The 21,883-nt window shown below is 35.4% G+C and overlaps 2 protein-coding genes and 1 long non-coding RNA gene across 3 annotated transcripts; 2 read left to right on the forward strand and 1 right to left on the reverse strand.

Annotated features, from left to right (window-relative positions):
- Window positions 1-2,250: 2,250 nt before the first annotated feature.
- Window positions 2,251-2,842, reverse strand: LOC135150366 (secreted RxLR effector protein 161-like). Its single transcript, XM_064086636.1, has 2 exons — window positions 2,596-2,842; window positions 2,251-2,393 (listed from the first exon to the last, which is right to left on the reverse strand). The coding sequence occupies exons 1-2, from the start codon at window positions 2,840-2,842 to the stop codon at window positions 2,251-2,253; spliced, it is 390 nt and encodes a 129-aa protein (XP_063942706.1).
- Window positions 2,843-13,538: 10,696 nt separating this feature from the next.
- On the forward strand, window positions 13,539-16,569 carry LOC108207095 (probable disease resistance RPP8-like protein 2). The gene is made up of 2 exons (XM_064086638.1): window positions 13,539-14,208; window positions 15,416-16,569. Exons 1-2 carry the CDS (start codon window positions 13,539-13,541, stop codon window positions 16,567-16,569), a joined length of 1,824 nt encoding a protein of 607 aa, XP_063942708.1.
- A 2,471-nt stretch (window positions 16,570-19,040) lies between these two features.
- On the forward strand, window positions 19,041-20,087 carry LOC135150268 (uncharacterized). The gene is made up of 2 exons (XR_010288583.1): window positions 19,041-19,933; window positions 20,011-20,087. It is a non-coding gene; the product is annotated as an uncharacterized LOC135150268 (long non-coding RNA).
- The last annotated feature ends 1,796 nt before the right edge of the window (window positions 20,088-21,883 follow it).

Genomic DNA, 21,883 nt, shown 5'->3' on the forward strand with positions numbered 1-21,883 from the left:
GTATATCTAGTGATTTTGTCCGCACGTTCTCGACCACTTGCAGACCGTCAAAATCAATACCAGGCCACATTTATTATTTTCACACTAACTTTTAAGTTGTGGAGGGTCGAGAAATCAAAATGCATGTAACCAGGATAAGCCAACAAGGATGCTGTCAACTGTTTTGTTGCAGGACCAGACTCACAACTATTTGTCGGTGTTAACTGGCCACACTGGACCAGTCAAGTGTATTCCATTTCAAGGGTCTTCTGCTCACCAGTGTAGTGTTTACGATATGAAAGTAGACCTGCAAGCATAAAAGCAAGCAAATGCCAGCCTTCCTAGCAAATAATAACTTACATTTTGCAATGACTGTTTCCTAACTTTGTGAGCTCAACTGCATAGTGACTAAGAAAAAATCAAAGAAATCAGTTGATTACAGGTTCTGTTTCACTGGAGTCCATAATTAAGCATAGCTGGTTGATCTGAGGCATTAATCACCATCCCCTGAAATGCATTTTCTTACTGCTCTGTTGGTAATTTATTTTAGTAGCATTTAATACTCGGATTCCTGTTGATTATGGTTGCTACCCCTACAACTATTGTATAATGTTAATGGACATAGAGCATCTCCAATGAGATTTTTAAACAAGTTCTTAACTCTAAATTTATAGAGTAAGTTAAGAATTATTGCTCCAATGAGCTCTAAGAAGCTCTTTAAAAATTTAAGAGCCTACTATCTCCTCACTTTTAAAGAGCATGCAGTAGCTCTTATCTTTTTATTTGTGAATATAATATTAATTTCCCTCCAATCTTCTCTCTCTTTTAATTAACTTTTCTCTCTCATTTATACAAAATAAATATAAAATATGAATAAAGAGCTACGTATAAACAGTAGCATTAAAGTTATCATGTTTTTCAATGTATTAAGTCACTAGGAGCCATAATTTATATTATTGTTGAAGAAATGATTTAGTAGCACCATTGGAGATGTTCTTACTCCTTGTGAACATAGAATAAATTATTTTTTTTGTGCCAATTCAGTTACGTAAAGATTTGTCAGAAACATTTTGTTACTCCACACTATAAATTGTCGTGGACGAATTTTGACCCATGACAAGTTTTCTCTTCATAACATTATCACTTGGAAAGGTCCTTCAGCAAATGACAGGATGTCACCAATTGCCAAATTCATTGCAATTGCGAACTCTTAAAGTTTTGTTAATTCATGTTGGAGTGCATATAAGCCTGAACTGCTATAGCTTTAATATACATGATTTCCCGACCTGAACTGCTATGAGTGTTTCCTAGATTTGATGGTGATCAGTATGTTCATGGACGGGGCATCGCCGTCTCAGAGGAGAAGCGGAAGAGGATGCGACAATAAGATTTATGTGTGTATTGTATACTCCCTCCGTCTCATTCATTTGTATACAGTTTCTTTTTCTGGACATCCCACCAATTGTATACATTCCAAAAATAGTAAACTTTTATAATATAAAACACCATTACACCAACTATTTTCCTCCACTATCTCCATTCTATAATAATATAAACACTATTACACTCATTACTTTCCTCCACTATCTCAAATCTATTATTAAATATAAATGGTCCCACCACTATACCTACTTTTCATCTAACTTTACTCATTTTTTACATTTTTTCTTGGTCTTCGTATCCCAACCAAATGTATACAAATGGTTGGGACGAAGGGAACTAGAGCACACGTGATAGTCATCAATCCAGTCATTTTAATTTGTTCCCCAAGCTTGGGTGGTGTGGATGTTAATATAGTCTGAGAACCATTCATGTTTGAGCAAAGAGTTGTGTGTTAATATTGTCTAAGAACCATTCGTGTTTGAGCAAAGAGTCATTTGAGTAAATACGAATGATCTCCCCTGTAGATGTAGAAACCATTGAAGTTATATAAAACTCAAGCAAATCACAAATGCACACACAGATGAGACAAGCTCGTTTTATTAATCCGATAAATTGCTGCTTACAAAATGAAAGAAACACACTCTGATAAACTCAAGTTCAGAGTGTTGGAAAAAAAGTCCTACTTAAACAACTAGCTAAGATGGTAAGGATAAACAAGAACTGCTGCCTATCGTTAATCCACTCCTACATGCACTCATGAAAAACAGCTACAGCTACGGCCTAATCTTGTGTGCACACTGATCACATAGCAACTTATTTAAAATAACTAAATTAAATAAAAAGCAACTGAAGTATATCAGAATTTAGATCAAACTCCAACAAGCTCCCCTAATCTAAACTCGATTGCAGGTTCTTCACACCCAATAGCTCACACATTCCCTCAAACTTAGCCCTTGACAATGCCTTGGTCAATACATCAGCTCTCTGTTCATTTGTGTTGACATGTACTTTGAGTATAATTTCACCACATTCTACACATTCCCATATAAAGTGGTAGCGAATATCTATGTGTTTACTCCTTCATGAAACACTGGATTCTTTGCCAAATCTATTGCCCACTTGTTATCAATATACAGCACCACAGGACCAGCCTTTATATTCGTCATCCGTCTGAGAAGTTTATAAAGCCATATGCCTTGACACACAGCTGCATTGTTTTTGACATTGCCATACCTCTAGTAGACCTCTTGTCATCCACATTTCCAACTAGGTCGCTGTTTGAATATCCTGAGAGCAAGTAGTTTCCATCCCGTTTAGAATAAACCAACCCATAATCAAGAGTTCCATTCACATAACGAAAAATTCGTTTTGCTGCAGCTAGGTGCATGACTATGGGTCTCTCCATGAACCTGCTTACTATGCCAACTGAATAAGCTATATCAGGTCTTGTAAATACAAGATGCCTGAGTCCTCCAACCATACTTTTAAGGCTTAATGACCTTTTAGCCCTCGAAGTATGAATGGAAGTTCCGATGCGGTCTTGAAGTTTAAAAACGTACAATTCGACCCTCAAAGTATTTTTGTCGTACCTTTTAGCCCTTTTTAAAAATACCGGCATAAATCGGGGGATAACTTGAAAAATAGGCAAGAGCATAACCCATCAGCACACCAAGAATTCCTACTAATTCTCATTTTAAGCCGACCCTTGAACATATATAAACCATGTAGGCAAGTATTCCTTAATTAAAGAATGAATAAAACTTTCTCCATCTGTTATCTAAACTATTGAAGCCACCAGCGAAGTTGCAACCTTGACATGTGCCATTGCTGCAGCAAAAGAAACCTGATTATATCGCATTCCGTATTTTACTTTTTTCAGCTTCTCTAGTTATTCTGTAGGCAATCCCTTAGTTGCAATTTCGCTAACAGTATCCAGCAGCTGGGTAACTATTTCTTTTGAGATGAATATAACATTCCCGACAGATCGGTGGACACGTAGGTAAAGTATTCCATTCATTATTGTTTTTCCATGTCAGACATACCAATCATTGCCATCTGTCAGCAAGGTGGATGTTGTTGAGGTTAAATTTTTCAACTTAACGTTTGCTGTTAGTTTTTTCTAAAAAAGCTAATAGAATGATATATAACTAGGGGTGTAAATGAGTCGGGCCGAGCCGAACTCTAGAGTGCTCGTGTATCGTTTGTTAAAAAATTAGCGAACTCGAACTCGAGCTCGTACTTAGATCGAGCCAAAAATATTGTTTGAGGATCGACTCATTAAGGAATAACTCTGTTCACGAACGGCTCGTGAACTGCTCACAAACATGTCTCACGAGCTTTTGCTCACGAACTGCTCATTAACTTATGCTCACGAACATGTCTCATGAATTTTTGCTCACAACCGCTCATTAATTTTGTTCACGAGCTTGTTTAATAAACTTTGCTAACAAGCTAGCTTATGCTTATAAATTTTTATGAGCTTGTTTGTTATTTAACTTAATTAAAATAAATAAATTAAAATTCTAACAATATTTTAATTTATGCTCTAAGGAAACATAAATTCATAATAAATCATGTTTACGAGCTAGTTCACGAACTACGCTCACGAGCCAAATTCACAAACCATGTTTACGAACTCATTATTCGAACTTGTTCACGAACTATCGAGTCGAACTCTACAGTGCTCAAGTTCAGCTCGTTTATATAACGAAACCTAAAATTGTGCTCAGGATCGACTCGTTTATGAATCGAACCGAGTTCGAACCGAGTTTTTTTCGAACCGAACACCGAGCGGTTATCGAGCGTATCAACTCATTTACAGCCCTTAATATAACAGTATTTTAGTGGGTTATATGAGTCGCCGTGGAGATCGGGTAGCTACTTGATATATTTTGCTGAGTTCGGTGGGCAATCTGATATAAAACCCAAAACCAAACCAAATTAATACTAAATTTGATATTTGATATAATATATGATTTTGGTTCATAAACCCGTCCAAATCCATATTAATCAACTAAAATTGGTCCAAAACCTGAGAGGTCTACTTACTCTCTCGACACAATTGGTATATGATGAAAATTTGAACCTTCGGGAATTGAAAATATATGGGCATATACCAGAGGTGGATCTAATATTTCCGCTGCAATATGTTGGGGATAGTAATGCTCATGTATCTAAAGTTCATATTACAAGATTATATTTATCGATTTCATACCTGGAAGAAGACCCAATGCCAATACAATACTGGAAATGCTTCCAATGTTGGGTGTTCTCTGTTTGTTTACCGATACATATATGGGGAAGGAGATGGTGAGCTCTGCAACCGGTTTTCCTAAACTCACCCACCTTTTTCTGGACAGCTTACCGAATCTTGATAAATGGAGGGTGGAGAAAGGAAGCATGCCCATCCTTTCATACTTGCGTATTCAAAGATGTAACAAGTTGGAGGAGCTTCCAGAAGGCCTGGTGTTCCTCAAGTCTACGGGTGTGCACGGGTCGGTTCGGCTCGGTTTCTACCTAAAACCGTTACCGAACCGTGTATTTCGGTTCGGTTCGGTTTTTGGGTAGAAACCGTAACCGAACCGTTTCAAACGGTTTTTTTCGGTTCGGTTAACCGTGGTCGGTTTCGGTTATAATATTTGTTATTTTATCATATATTCATATATAGTTTTAATTTAATTAATTTTATCGTAAAAATAAAATTATGATAGAATAATGTGGTTAAATAAATTTTTATTTAACAGTTGAATAAATTCTTAATACTTATGACTAATTAAAAATTAGGTCGAACATATATTTTGATGAGAATGTTAAATATATTTATTTACATGTTATAATTTAAGGAGATCTATAAGCCCATATATAAATCAACAACCTCATAATATTTCGTTAGTAATAATTAAAAATATAGTATAAAACATATTAGAAGTCAAAGAGACGCGTAATCCCAAATATCGATCCATTACCTAATTTTTAATGTTTTGATTCGATAGATAATAATAAAATATTATAACATATTATAAATTAATGAGGTCCGTGGGTTGAATACCAATGGTCTCACCAAACTCGATTGATCGACCGACCAACTAACCAATTGAACTTTTCATTTTTCGGCTTTTGGCTTTAACAGTATAATAATATATAGTATAGTATAAATTTATAATATCACTTTTAATGTGAGACCGTTAGAGTATTTAAATATAATGTTAATTAATTTTGGTTGAAAAATATCACCTGTTATTTATTAATAAATATATATAATAATATTATGTTTTTATACATATGTCGCCTGTGTTAATTGTAGAAAAACGATTTTTTAGTTTGAAAAAAATATTTATCTTGAACTTTAAATCTTTAAAATTAAAAAAAAAACATTTTTTTCAACGGAGAAGTTGTGTTTGTTGAATTACATTTAGTTTCAAATTGCAAAAATACTTTCTTAAAAATTTTAAAAAGATTGTATATTATTGAAAAAGAACTCTAAACATGTGTTATATCCTTAAATTCTATACTCTCTGGCGCAGAAAAATAAATTATATTCGAAACAGATTATTAATTTGAACTTAAAGTAGCAGAGAGGTGTTTCGGTGAAAACCCCCGCTTAGTGCACAATAAAATAAATACACAGTGTGTGATATAATAAGAATATAATATCTTAGCCATGTCCTTCTTCACACAGTACTTACCTAAACAGTTCCTAATGCATCTGTGAAGTGAGGACTTACCTAAACAGTTCCTATTATCACGAATGCATCATGAACTGAGCTAACCCTTCCCTTAAAACATAATGCAACGAACCTCGCAATGTCTGTAAGCCACGAGACCTGGTCTCAACTATTCTAATAAGTCGTCCCCAATCATTCTTATCTAATGTCATATCACCCGTTCCCGATCATTCTTATCTAATGTCATATCATCCGTGAGATTCAAGGCTCTCATGTCCAAACTTAATTGATCAGCCCATGTCCGACGAGACTCACTTCTCTTTCTCTAGTCATTCATTATTCTTGAGGTGAACAACATTTAAAAAAATTCAGAGCCGAGGTATTCTTACACAGCAAAATATCGATTTATGATAATGTTGGACAGCAGAAAATGAAAAGGAAGTAATATTTCACTAACCATATGTGATATCCAATCCCAACATTGAAAATTGCTCACTCGAGAGAGACTGTTTTAGTATCTCATTAATTATTCTCGAAATGGACAAGTGTTAAAGGAATCCCGGAGCCACAAATATAACCACCTAACGACAGAATATTAATTTATGATAGTACTGGACAGCAGAAAATCAGAGGAAGTAATTTTTCACTAGCCAATATGTGATATATTTTCATGCCGCCAACACAACAGAGTACATTGTTGCCCAAAGGTTGCAACAACACACAAAACTAGGAAACTTCAAAATCTTGACTCCTGCCCATTGTTCAAACTTTTTCTTTGTGATCTTTTTTTATAATGAAACACTTTTGTTTTTTTTCCTTTATAGTTAAAACTACAATATATACAGCGTTTAGGACTGGGAAACTGCTTTCTTCAAGACGCTGAAGGTGACAAGCATAAGCAGTGATATCATGATCTTCTTTGAAGCAAGTATCCGCAAGTTCACCTTCATGCCATGGTAACTCATGAGCTTCAGTGTTGCTCTAATTACTGACATAAGCCAAGATACAACGGACAAGAACACCACTTTCATTGTGTCTGCAGGTCCATTCACACTTCTTGTGCCTCCCGACACCTCGACACAGGACCAAGCAGCGCCTTGATTATCGGTGGTTCCACTATGATTGAGGCCAAGTTTCTCGTTCAACCAACATGATAAAGTCACAAGCAGCTTTGCAAGCCATGCAATCTCATCACTGGAGACTGGTCGCATCAACCAGTCACCCCTGTATTTCTTACCAGTTTGCTTCTTGTTTCGTATCAAACTGTTAGTATTTTACAGACTCTAAGATGTAATGTCTGAAGAGTTTTCTAGATCCATTTTGAGGATCATACATCTGTACTATAAAAGAAAGATCATGTAATGCATTTCATAAGATGAAATCAGTTCAATAAAATCTTTTTTAGTAATCATATACTTTCAATTACAACAGGTGGTATCAAGAGCACAAGTCTATCCATTTCGGCACAAACATTCTCTACACTATGACAACATTCAGCACTATCTCTGCAGAGTCATAAAAAATATCAAATAGATACTTTCTAATATCTTTTCGAGAAGTAAACTTTGTTTTTCATTGAGTTTCACACATTTTTCTTGGCTGTTAGTATAATCAACTAAAAGGCTATGAATTCTAGTATTTTTTTATAATATATTCAGATTTTAAGAAATTTATTTACTATTTATTTTTAATTTTACAACTATTTTGTTTCATTTATATCAAATAAATAATAAATAAATTTCTTAAAATCTAAATATATTATCATAAATACTACTCCCTCCGTCCCTCCCATTTCTTTACACTTTCCCTTTTGGGATGTCCCATCCATTTCTTTACATTTCAAAACTTATCCAAAATAGTCAATTGGTCCCACCACTTCTTCACTTTTCTTTCCTTTTCACACTACTTTTACTCCACTATCTTCTTTTTATACATTAAAAATCAATGGGTCCCACCACTTCACCCACTTTTCTTTCTCTTTTCCACTACTTTATACATATTTCTTAACCTCCGTGCCCAACCCAAACAATAAGAAATGGGAGGGACGGGAGGAGTATAATTCATAGCCTTTCATTTGATTATACTAACAGCCAAGAAAAATGTGTGGAACTCAATGGAGAATAAAGTTTACTTTTTGAACGGATATTAGAAGTATCTATTTGATATTTCTTATGACTTTAATGATTCAAATGAGACCAAAAATTTCCAAGTGATCCACCTGATATTTTCTAGTGCAAAAAGTGACCTAGTTGATAATTAACCCAAATGAAAACTGCCTTACGAGCTTATGACTTGTGGGATCTTGTCGAGAATGAGTTCCAAAATCTGCAGATCCTCAAGCTTCCCCACAATCATCCAGGTCATCGACAATTTCAGTGAATGAATCGCTCAAAAGGAACGCAGATGCACTAGCAAAAACAACAAGCCGTTGCTGATTATATTTTTCCCAGAATCATGAATACTACTTCTGCAAAACAAGCTTGGGAGACATTACAAGATGAATAAATTCCAAGGCACTGCAAAAGTTTGAACAATCAAACTTCAAAGCCTGCGAAGAGAATTTGAGAATATCCGAATGAAAGACACGAGTTATTGGAGTTGTGAATCAGATGGAAGACCTTTGGCGACAACATTTCAGATCAAAGAGTCATTAAAAAATTGTTAATTTCTCTCACAAATAAGTATGATTCTATTGTTGAAATTATAGGAGAATCAAAAGACATCTCTATACTTTCTATCACTGAACTTGTTGGTTCATTACAAGTAACAAGCTCATGAATAACAAATCTCTCGGCGAATGTCGAAGGTGCTTTACAGTCACAACCTAGGAAGCATGAGTGCAGGTGCGGGTACTGGGGTGCACAATACGGGGATACGGGAATTCGGCAAATTTAAAAATATGGGGATTCGGGTGCGGGGGATTCGGCAATTATTAATATATTAAAAATATATTTTATACATGTATTTGAAGAGTTATATTCATATTTAAACTAAATAAATGAATAAATAAGTTCAATATCCTTAACAATATACAATATAATTATTTAATAACACAATTATTGCATTATAATGTAGTTAAGTGATAGAGTATTCAATTAATCACAGAATTAATCATTAAAAAGAATCCCTAAGAATCACCGAATATCGAAGAATCCCAAAAATCGAGTGTGCGGTGCGGCGAGTGAGTGAAGTATCCCTGCTTTTTAGGTCACAACACAAAAACTGGCCTCCATCCAAAGGTTGAAAATTTAGTAAAGGAAAAAATGTTAGCAACAGCTTCAAGGAAGATGCAAGGAAATCTAAATTCTACTGCAAATTGTACAAGACTGTCGTAGTGCTAGTTAATCCAAAGGCAAAACACCTTAGATCTAGGAAGTACCGGAAGTACGGTACGCAAATACGGGGATTCGGGAAAATGAGGATACAGGTATGGGGATACGACATACATAAAAAATATTTGTATTATATATATTATATATTTATTTATATATAGCAAAACTAAAACTAACATTCAAATTAAATCAAAGTACATAAAAATCAGCCACCAAGTCACCAACTATATACACATAACCTCACACATAAATATTATCTATATTTTAACCATAAACTCATAATTAAGAAAATTATGAGTCAAAGCAGGGAAGAACTTACCAAAGACGTAAAGAGGATGGAAGAACTGGGAAGGGAAATGGTTGAACATTGTGCCGGTCTTCCGCTAGCTATAGTCGTTTTGGGTGGAATTCTTGTAACAAAACCGTCGTTGATAGAGTGGGAGAAGGTATATCGTGATAGTAAATCATCCCTCAAGGCGGGGAGAGGATTGGAAGAAGCCTATCAAAGGGAAATATTAAGTTTTTTAGTTTGGAGCTACAATGATTTACCCCCTCAGTTGAAGCCATGCTTTTTATATTTATCTAAGTTTGGTGATAATAAATATATAGAAGTGGGGACTTTGTATCAGCTGTGGATCGCCGAAGGAATGATACTCTCGAGTGACAAAAGGGAAGGAGAAACAATGATTCAAGTGGCTGAATCATACATGGGAGAACTAGTCCACAGGAGTATGGTTCAAGTGAGATTTAACAATGTGAAATCATCACCTACAAAGTTTGAAGATTGTTCTCTGCATGACCTTATGCGAGATATGTCTTTAATACAAGCAAAAGCAGAAGATTTTTTTGAAGATATACATTCCAAAGTGCAAATGAGTTTCATCTCAAATCTACTGCAGATTCAAGAAACACAACTCGACTTGTGATTAATTTGGATGAGGAATATTCTAGGAAAAAAGTTAATTACTACTTCTCCAAGAAACGCGATAAAAAATGCTATCGATCAATTTTACTCCTCGGTCAGTTTGGAGCGAGAAGTTTGCCACGGTCGCTCGGGTCACATGTTGCCAATTTTAGGTTCCTAAAAGTGTTTTCAGTGGAGAAATATACCAATTTTTCTGGTGCATTTTCCCATATTAATTTTGGAAGAGCATTAGGGGCCCTTGTTTACTTGCGATATCTTAGTGTAAGGGGCACTAATTTGTTGGTTTTTCCTTCTATACAAAAGTTGGTACTGTTACAAACTCTTAGATTGCATACATGCGATGATATGTATGCTTTACCATGGTTGTCAAGAGATGTTCTGGTGAAGCTCGATTGTTTGCGGCACCTGTATTTGCCTAAATTTAAAGTTGACGTTTTGGTAAGGAAATCGAAATTACGGTTTAATGGGTTGAGCAAGTTAGAGACCCTGGAGAACTTTGACACTACTTGGTGTGAGGTTAAGGATCTACGTGAACTAATCAATCTTCGGAAACTAATGGTAACAGTGAGAGGTAGCTGTGATATTCTGGAAGAAATGATGAAAAACTTGGATGATATAGCCTCCTCACCATCTTCATGTCTGAGCTACTTGGGTGTTGCTATTAGTAATTGTCATCTCGAGCTGAACAATGGTCTTACTATCTTAAAACAATTGGTATATGCTGAAAATTTGAACCTTCGGGATTTGAAAATATATGGGCGTATCCCAGAGGTGGGTCTAATATTTCCGCTTCAATATGTATCTACAATTGGTATTACAAGTTTAACTTTAGCGAGTTCATGCCTAGAAGAAGACCCGATGCCAATACTGGAAATGCTTCCAATGTTGGGTGTTCTCTGTTTGTTTAAGGATACATATGTGGGGAAGGAGATGGTGTGCTCCGCAACCTGTTTTCCTAAACTCACCTCTCTTTATTTGCAAGAGTTCCCAAACCTTGAAAAATGGAGGGTGGAGAAAGGAAGCATGCCCATGCTTTCATACTTGCGTATTGAAAGATGTAACAAGTTGGAGGAGCTTCCCGAAGGCCTAGTGTTCCTCAAGTCCCTTCAAGTACTAGATATATTTCATATGCTTCAAGATTTTAATGATAGGCTTAAAAGGCATGATGGTGAAGAGGGACCCGACTTTCACAAAATTTCTCATGTCGATAGACTCATTATTGACGATCAGGAGTTAAATTGAATGTTCTTGCAAGCTTATTATTCCACAAAATTATTAGTTCACTTATAAGGCTATAAGCCATATTTGTCAAAAAAAACAAAAAAAAACTACTCCTTTAGAAAACGGCTCAGCGTTCTCAGGTTCATATTCACACCATATTCTCTTGTTTTCACTTGTAAAGCTATAAGCTATATTTGTCAAAAAAAAAAACTATTCCTTTAGAAAACGGCTCAGCATCCTCAGGTTCATATTCACACCATATTCTCTTGTGAACTAGGGGCACAATTTTCATCATTTTCTTTGTCTTACAAGCATGCAATCTAGTCATTTGAAATTGATCACTTTAAAGACCATCCTTGTGTCTCGTTCATTTTCCTTGAGGTGAACAAGAGTTGAACATATTCGGAAGCAATAAATATAACAGTCTTATAACAGAATATCGATTTATGATAATGTTAGACTGCAGAAAATGAGAGGAAGTAATTTTTCACTGACCAATATGTAATATGTTTTCATGCTATTGCGGCCAACACAACAGAGTACATTGTTTCCCACATGTTGCAACAAAACACCAAAACTAGGAGACTTCTAACTCTTGACTCCACCCATTGTTCAAACTTTTTCTTTGTGATCTTTTTTTATAATGAAACACTTTTGTATTTTTTTCCTTTATAGTTAAAACTACGATATATACAGCGTTTAGGACTGGGAAACTGCTTTCTTCAAGACGCTGAAGGCAACGAGCATAAGCAGTGATATCATGATCTTCTTTGAAGCAAGTATCCGCAAGTTCACCTTCATGCCATGGTCTCTCATGAGCTTTAGTGTTGCCCTAATCACTGACATAAGCCAAGATACAATGGACAAGAACACCACTTTCATTGTGTCTGCAGGTCCACTCACACTTCTTGTGCCTCCCGACACCTCAACGTAGGACCAAGCAGCGCCTTGATTATCGGTGGTTCCACTATGATTGAGGCCAAGTTTCTTGTTCAACCAACATGATAAAGTCACAAGCAGCTTTGCAAGCCATGCAATCTCATCACTGGAGACTGGTCGCTTCAACCAGTCACCCCTGTATTTCGTACCGGTTTGCTTCTTGTTTCGTATCATTCTAGGACTAAATATCTCATCACGTGGATGCTGATTTTCTCTTGTCTCGGGGACTACTTGTGTGTTCCTTGGAGTAGAGTTACCAAATAAGCACCCCATCTGGGCTTTGATAGAATCTAAACAAGCCATATTGTGAGCATGATTATCTCCCAAGACGGTCTGCAGCTCCGACTCAGCACGCAGCACAAAGAGCTGCAATTACAATGTGAGTAGTGAGTGAGACTTGAGATTTAGAATGATGTCAATATGCTTAAGACCTGCACAAGAAATACAAGAAACATATACAAAATAAGTAAACGGAAACTATAACGAATTGATCCTGGGATAAAAATATATACTAATTATAAAAGAAAATTTCCCCACTGTTACCCTGACTCTTCATTTTGCCTCAAGTACACGTGTCGGACACTCAACACTTGAACATCGGACACTCAACACTTGAACATAGGTACAGACACTACAGAACTTATTTTAGGCCAAAAACATGTAAATTTTCAGAATACTACCGAGACACACTCGGACAGGTAACCATGTTGGACACTTTTAGCTGACTCCAGGTAATATAGATTCTTCATATGTAAGCTTACCAGAAGTATCCCATCAGTGCCCATAAATGAAAAGAAGCCGAAAGAAACTATAAAAGAGGAATATAGCAGATTATTATTAATTAGTAGCCTTGCATCAGTTTCCTCTATAATTCAACACAAGTAGCTCACGCGGATAAAGACATTCTTACCAGATGCTGACGCAAGGATTGATGTAGAAAGAATCCGGATTTTGCTCCGGGATGTACGAGAGCTTGCCTATGATGCTGAACATGTTGTCGAAACTTTTGTTATTAAAGCCTCATCCACTAAAAAACCATTTCAGCGGATGAACAGAGTCAAGTTTTCAAGAAAGATGAAAAATATACAGAAAAAGATGTCCCTCCTCTTCAATTTATTTTCTGATTATAATATCATACCAACTTCTGAATCAACTTTCTCAAACAGGGAATCGGGAAAACTTAAGCGATTTCACTCTTTCACTACTCCTGAACCAGAGTTATTTGTTGGATTTCATGAAGACGTTGAATGCTTGGTGCGACATTTGGTGGATGAAACTCGTGATTCTTACCCACTTATATCTATTTGTGGAATGGGGGGCCTGGGAAAGACTACTCTCGCTCAAAAGATATACAATCACTCTGCCATCAAGACTCACTTTGCTGGTTTAGCATGGGTATCAATTTCGCGAAAGTGGCAGACAGATCGTGTGTTGCAGAGAATTCTCATATGTCTCGTACCTGAGAACAAAGAATCTATCCTTAATATGGACAGCAACAAGCTAGTGGAGTATATGCTACATATTAAGGAACGGAAAAAATGCTTGATAGTCCTCGATGACATATGGTCAACTGATGCTTGGGATGCATTAAAAGCTGCATTCCCAGCCGGGAAGTCCATAAGCAAATTAATGCTTACAAGCCGTAATGTTGAGGTTGCTAAGCATGTAAATTTGAACGGATTCATTCACAAGCCAGAATGTCTAAATCCAGAACAAAGTTGGGAGCTACTCAAGTTGAAAGCACTTCACACAGGAAATTGTCTAGGTACATAATTTTACTTGCGTTAATTATAGTTCATATACTTTTTCCGCACCCTATCTTTGGTACGACAGCCTTAATGAGCCATATTTTCTGTTACTTGAGTTGGATAAGTTTGGTTAGAGATCTGCCCAGACAACCTTAAATAACATTGTTCTGTTCAAGTAACATTTTTTTCGTGTTTGTTTGAATTCGTTAGTCGTTTACAAACGTATGTATTAGAATTGTAAACGAATGTAACAGTTCATTAAGTGCCCTCTTGAGGTTGAGTTAACGAACTCGAATTCAAACCACATATTTTGTTTGAGAACCTTAACAAACTTTATGGGGTTCAGTAATTTTTGCTGGTGTTGACTCGAAGTTTATCGGAGTTAAGTTCATTAACCATTTCCCTTCCCAGTTCTTCCATCCTTTTTACATCTCTGGTAATGTCTGCAACACACAAGAAACGGGAATCATATGTGTGTATATATAGACACACAAACGCAAGCCAAGATAATTTCTAATTTAGTCATTTGACTGGTGCAAATATTTAAAAGACACGTTCAAGTTATAGCCCTAATTGAACATTGTGCCGGTCTTCCGCTGGCTATAGTCATTCTGGGTGGAATTCTTGTAACAAAACCGTCGTTAATAGAGTGGGAGAAGGTATATCGTGACAGTAAATCATCCCTGAAGGCGGGGAAAGGACTTGGAGAAGCCTATCAAAGGGAAATATTAAGTTTTTTAGTTTGGAGCTACAATGATTTACCCCCTCAGCTCAAGCCATGCTTTTTATATTTATCTAAGTTTGGTGAAGATAAATGGATCAAATTAGAGACTTTGTATCAGCTATGGATCGCTGAAGGAATGATACTCTCGAATGACAAAAGGAAAGGAGAAACAATGATACAAGTGGCTGAATCATACATGGGAGAACTATTGCATAGGAGTATGGTTCAAGTCAGATTTAACAATGTGGAATCATCACTTACAAAGTTTAAAGATTGTTCTCTGCACGACCTTATGAGAGACATGTCTTTAATACAAGCAAAAGGCGAAGATTTTTTTGAAGAAATACATTTACAAAGTGGACATGAGTTTCATCTCAAATCTACTTCAGATTAAAGGCCAGCTTACACTCGACTTGTGATTCATTTGGATGAGGAATATTCTAGCAAAAAAGCTAATTACTACTTCTCTAAGAAAGGCAATGAAAAATGCTATCGATCAGTGTTATTCTTTGGCGTCTTCGGTCCGAGAAGTTTGCCACGGGCATTGGGGTCACATGTTGCCAATTTTAGGTTCCTAAAAGTGTTTTCTGTGGAAAAATACACAAATTTTTCTGGTGCGTTTTCTCATATTAACTTTGGAAGAGCATTAGGGTCCCTTGTTTACCTGCGATATCTTAGTGTAAGGGGCAGTAATTTGTTGGTTTTTCCATCTATGCAAAAGTTGGTGTTGTTACAAACTCTTAACTTAGATACATTCGAGGGTATGTATGTTTTACCATGGTTGTCAAGAGATGTTCTGGTGAAACTGGATTGTTTGCGGCATCTGTATTTGCCGATATTTAAAGTTAACGTTTTGGGAAGGAAATCAAATTTTCGGTTTAATGGGTTGAGCAAGTTAGAGACCCTGGAGAACTTTGACAGTAGTTGGTGTGAGATTAAGGATCTACGTGAACTAATCAATCTTCGAAAACTAACGGTAACAGTGAGAGGTAGCTGTAATATTCTGGAAGAAATGATGAAAAACTTGGTTGAAATAGCCTCCTCACCATCTTTTTGTTTGAGGTACTTGGGTGTTTGTGTTCTTTATTGTCATCTTCGGCTGAAAAACGGTCTTACTATCTTGAAACAATTGGTGTGTGCTGAAAAATTGAACCTTCGACATTTGAGAATACATGGGCGTATCCCAGAGGTGGGTCTAATATTTCCAGTGCGATATGTTGGGGATAATTATGCACATGTATCTACAATTCATATTACAAGTTTAAATTTATCGAGATCATACTTGGAAGAGGACCCGATGCCAATACTTGAAATGCTTCCAATGTTGGGTGATCTCTTTATGTTTACAGATACATTTGTGGGGAGGAAGATGATGTGCTCCGCAACCGGTTTTCCTAAACTCACCAATCTTTGTTTGTACGAGTTCCCCAATCTTGAAAAATGGAGGGTGGAGAAAGGAAGTATGCCTATCCTTTCATACTTGCTTATTGAAAGTTGTAACAAGTTGAAGGAGCTTCCAAAAGGCCTGGTGTTCCTCAACTCCCTTCAAGTATTAAGAATATACCAAATGCCTCAAGATTTCAATGATAGGCTTACAAGGAATGATGGTGACGAGGGACCTGACTTTCACAAAATATCTCATGTCGATCCGTAGAGTCCGTATAGATAATGATCAGGAATACAACTGAACGTTCTTGTAAGTTCCTAAGTTGTAACGTTTTTGTTTTGGTCTTGAAGAACAGATTGTTTGAGAAACAAATCAGAGATATTATTATAATATATAGTAATAATTTTTTGATGAGAATAAAGGAGGTGAGATCAACCTTATTTAAACTGATTGCTTCCTAAGGTTAAATGACACACATGCATATGCTCGTTAGGTATTGTGTAATCTCTCTATTTTTATTAATAAAATACCTCTATTTACCTGATAATATCTTCACTCCATCTACATACATCAAAAGTAATTCATTTTTTTTGTCTTATGTTGATTCTGGGCCTTGGAATGGAATAACAAACACACGCAGATGAGTATAATTCAAAGTAATCTTCTTTTGAATGTAGTTTATAATTCACTTTAATTTTTTTAGGAAATGAGCAATAATATTGAAGATTGTCAAATTCTGGAAGATTCGCCATCTGAGGATTCATTGTCTACCAATTTACAAGATACCTACACTGCTGAATTGGATATAGAGGATGGTACACGAGCATTTTTCATGTCTCATGAAGATATGTTATTTCAATCACAAGAAGAAGCATATAATTTTTATAACAGCTTTGGTTTGACTAAAGGATGTGCAATAGGTAATTTTTATATATACAAGTCTTATGGTGAGAAGAACGTTTGTATCTGATAGAGAAGGTTTCAAAAACAAAATAAGAGGATGATAGTGAGGACAACATAAAACGACGTCGAGAAACTAGATGTGGTTGCAAAGGTTCAATGGAAATTATCCTAAAGAAATTAGGGACATGGAAAATGAAAAAAAAATTAATAATATCCATTCACATGACTTGCTCAAGAGTCCGAATAAGAAAAGAAAATTAAGGTCTCAGAACAAGTTTCATTAAGATGCAACTTATAAGAAATTGATTGATAAATTTAGTAGTTGCGGAGTTGGGCCAACAAAAATATCAGGCATTATAAATACTGCAAGTGGTAGTGTTACAGATGTCATGACACCCCAACAATATTCTGAAGAGTTAAGAATTAAGAGAAGATATTCAGAATCAAGAGAAAAAATAACATCGGCAAGGAGTGTATAATTAATGTAGTGCAGATTATTTTTAGAGAGGAAAGCAAGATATTCTGAATTTTAGTATGCCATTCAACTTGACGAACATGGCTGTACGTAGAAGTATTTTCTGGTGTTATGCCAGAGCGAGAAAAATTTTATAAGAAAATTTCTAATGTGATAGTATTAATCGGGACTAATACAATTTATTGTAGGAATGGAGTCTTCTCAAAGAAGTGAAAGTACGAATTCGTTTTTTGATGGTTATGTCAATAGCAATACTCCTTTGTCTATATATATTGACACGTATGAAAAAGAAATTACTGGCCATCGTGATAGAAAAGAGATAGCGGATTGGATTAATTAGAACACTGGCAATGCATGCCTTGGCATCTCAGTTAGCTGTATATTCATCATCTCATCACGAAAGGGCAGCTATTTTGAGCGGATGCGGATCAAGCAATATTAGTTTTACTGGGGGTAATCGCATGACTCTCCTAGCCGTTCCACAGGGAGCTATTTTATCACTGAATAGCTCTAATGACCCATCACCAATAGCTTTTGTTTAAGCTCTTCTACCTTTTTTTCTGATTCATCCCATATCTATGTCAAGTTCACGTAGCATCACTCATGGGGCGCACTACAATTCCTTGTTGAAATATTCACGAACAGGAAGTATGTATTAATAGCAATGAGTGATGCTATTGTTCCTCTGGCAAGTGGTATAGAAGAGCTTTTGCGCCATGTTTCTTCACTGAAGAGTTTTGGTGTTCATTTAATAATCAAAATTGTCAATAAGATTTCCTTAATAGGGGACTCTAGGCTTACTGTGCCCTCAGAAAAAGTCGATGGGAGTACTTCAATGAAGAACGCACCTGGTATGCTTGAAAGCTAAAGTTTATAATCTATTATGTCTTATTCTTCATTACAATTAATAAATCATCGATCTTTCATACGCAAGTATGGTAATTTATGGGGGTTCTACTGTATTAGACTATTAGGTGTTGTATTAGATGCTGAATTTCTTATCTCAGTTATTATTTAATAAGCATGTAGGATAAATTATTGTCGATGAAGGTGATGCAAAAAAGATGTATACCGGGTCATTTTATAATTGTTTAGTAATTTACCCTAGAAGTCCACGAGCTACTCGGTTGTTAATTAAACTTTGTTTTTACATGCTCATCGTTTAGTAATTTACCCTAGAAGTCCATGAGCTAATCAGTTTGTTAATTAAACTTTGTTTTTACATGCTCATCGTTTAGTACTTGATGATTGTCATTTATTTGGGAATTGAATAATGAATTAATATTTATATACACAAATAGGTTCATATCTATTAATCGGCTCTAGTTTAACTATCAGGTTTTATAATTGTAAACACTACGCCATAAAAGGCCTATCGCAACGCGACCTTTGTAAATGTTGCTAAAAAATGTTACCTTAGCTACACTACTTTCACCCTTCCGCAACATAATATTTTTCATGTTAGCTTAGCCAAAAAGGGGATGTTGCCTTTGTTAGAAAGTGTTTAAGGGTGCAACATGGAGACAAATATGTTAGCTTAAGCTATTAAAATGTGAAAATAATATTTTAACTTAAAATTAAAGAAAAAAGTAATTACTTGTATTAAAAATAAAAATAGAAGTTATGTAATAATATAAACTAAAAATATAAAAAATTATATAAAATATTAAATAATTTAATAGGTGAATGATTTTATTTTAAATAATAAATATATGTTTATTTATTTAAAAAGTAAAATAAAATGTAAACAAAAAAATAAAATATAAACTAAATATATGTATATATGTTTATTTGAACAAGCGGGCGTGGTTCCCGGTGAAATCAGACAAGCAGCGGGACTTTGTTTCACTAACACCCCGCCCCATTTTTTCACTTCCTTTTCCACTCACACTCAGTCATCTCTCATTTTCCACACAGTCCTCTCTCGCTCTTCACCCCCACATCTCGTCTCTCTCTCTCTCTTTTCACCCCCACAGTCGCCTCTCTCTCTTTTCACCGTGTCTCTCTCGTCGCTCTGGTCTCTCTGGTCTCTCATCAGCACATCTCTCTCATCTCAGGTTTGGATTTCAAGTTAGGGCATGGTTTGAGGGCTCGATGCTTTGATACTCCTAACTAGGGGTTTCTCTCTTTAAATCAGGGCTTCATTTCTTTATTTTCTTCCATTTACAGGTCTTTCTTCTTTTAAACTACATCTAATCGTACTTTATCTTTGATTTCAGGTATTTTCAGCGGAGGCTTTGCATTTGGAATTAGGTATGGTGGCTTTGATTTAATTTTTTTCATTTGTATATAGTGGGGGCTGTTAATCTAACTTTATTTTCTATTTTCAGGGCTTCTTCGGTTGATTTTAAGGATTTCATTTAAAGGATTTAAAATTAGGGTTTCAGTTTAAAGATTTTGCTACAGGTATCTCCCTCTCTGCTTCAACATTTTTGAGTTTTTGGGTTTGTTTTTGTTGTTATTTGTTTTTATTAGGGAAGTTATCTGATTTTTGTTTTTATTAGGGGTTTGGAATTGCATTTTATGAATCTTTGTTGTTTTCATTTTGTGGCATTTGTTATTTGTTGCATTTTGTAGTTAATATTTGTTACTAGTTAACATTTGATTTATATTTTGTGGTAAGTGTATGTGTCCAGGACTTGTTATTAAATATTTATGCTTGAAATAGGTTGTTCTGGTGACCAGTTATGACTCTGTTTTGTGGTTTCTATATGTATGCTCTGTTTATAACTTAAAAAATTTGACAATTAAGAGTAGCTGGTGTTGATTCTCTGTTGAACATTTGTATATTTTTGTGCTCTGCTGCCATACATGTAAGATTCCATTGTAGATATTGTGAGCTAGTTGGTTAGATGCCATAACATATTATCTTGGCTCATAAACTCTATGTATACTCTATATATAACTTAAGGGAATTGCGATAAATTTCTATGTATGACTTACCTGATTAAAAGAATATTGTTGTTAATGATTTGTATGATTAATAATATGCATGTGTTTGGTCTTATATTTGAAAGTGAAACTATAAATTATGACATATATGTAGAATTAAAAGTAGAATTGCAAATTTTTTTGGATAAAATGTTGCAGTAGCCTATTTAAATGTTGCAAAACTTGTATTTCAAAACTGTTGCAGTATAGGAAAAATATGTTGCCAATTTAGCTGCTGCCACCTGGCAACTTGATGGCCCCCACGTGGGCCCCACAGTGGCCCCCACGTGGGCCCCACAATGGCCCCCACGTGGGCCCCACTTTTTTAAAAAAATAAAATTACTCTAAGGTAACATAATTTTTTGTTGGAGTAGGAGAATAAAATGTTAGATTAAACACTCTTTGCTAACATATCTCGGTTGTTGCTGTAGGCAAACGATATGTTGCCTTAGACCCCCTAAGGCAACGGCAAAAATCCTATCATAAAATAAATGTTGCCTTAGCCCTTTTATGGGCCTTTAGCAACATATTGACCCCATTCTGCAACAATTTTTTTATGTTAGATAAGGCCTTTTATGGTGTAGTGAAACTCGATGCGGCTAGCTTGAGTAAACTCGACGCGGCTAGATTAGTAAATTCGACTTGACTTACACAAGAAGTGAGCGGGAGTCGAATAATATATATATTCGAGAAAACAAAGGATAAACACATAACTTGGATTATCTAATAACGCTTAACTCGACTCACACTTATTTATTGTGCTAGCAATGCAAACTTGGACTCTAACTAATAGGGTTAGTTATCACTAGGTCACTTTTTACACCAGATAATATCAAGTGATCACTCGAAAATTTTTGGGCTCATTTCAATCACTAAAGTTATAAAAAATATTAAATATTTACCTCTAATATATTTTCGAGAAGTAAACTTTATTTTTCACTGAATTCCATACATTTTTCTTGTATGTTAGTATAGTCAAATGAAAGGTTATGAATTTCAGTATTTATGATAATATATTCAGATTTTAAAAAATTTATTTTCTATTTATTTTTAATTTTACAATTTTTTTTGTTTAACTTAAATCAAATAAATAAGTACCCCATCCGTGCTTTTACATATAATCAAGCTCTCATGGACCACAGATGGGTTGATGCCATGAATAAAGAGCTTCATGCTCTAGAAACAAACAATACCTGGCAAGTAGTTTCACCTCCCCCAAATAAAAAGGTCGTTGGTTGTAAGTGGGATTATAAGGTAAAATACTTGTTAGAT

Source organism: Daucus carota, chromosome 2, assembly GCF_001625215.2.
Source record: "Daucus carota subsp. sativus chromosome 2, DH1 v3.0, whole genome shotgun sequence".
In the NCBI taxonomy this organism is placed as follows: Eukaryota; Viridiplantae; Streptophyta; class Magnoliopsida; order Apiales; family Apiaceae; genus Daucus; species Daucus carota.

Coding starts and splice junctions, on each gene's coding strand:
- LOC135150366 (XM_064086636.1), bottom strand. CDS start 2,842: ATGGTTGGAGGACTCAGGCATCTTGTATTTACAAGACCTGATATAGCT. Junction 2,394..2,595: donor TGACAAGAGGTCTACTAGAG/GTATGGCAATGT, acceptor GGGAATGTGTAG/AATGTGGTGAAATTATACTC.
- LOC108207095 (XM_064086638.1), top strand. CDS start 13,539: ATGTCCCTCCTCTTCAATTTATTTTCTGATTATAATATCATACCAACT. Junction 14,209..15,415: donor TCACACAGGAAATTGTCTAG/GTACATAATTTT, acceptor GCTATCGATCAG/TGTTATTCTTTGGCGTCTTC.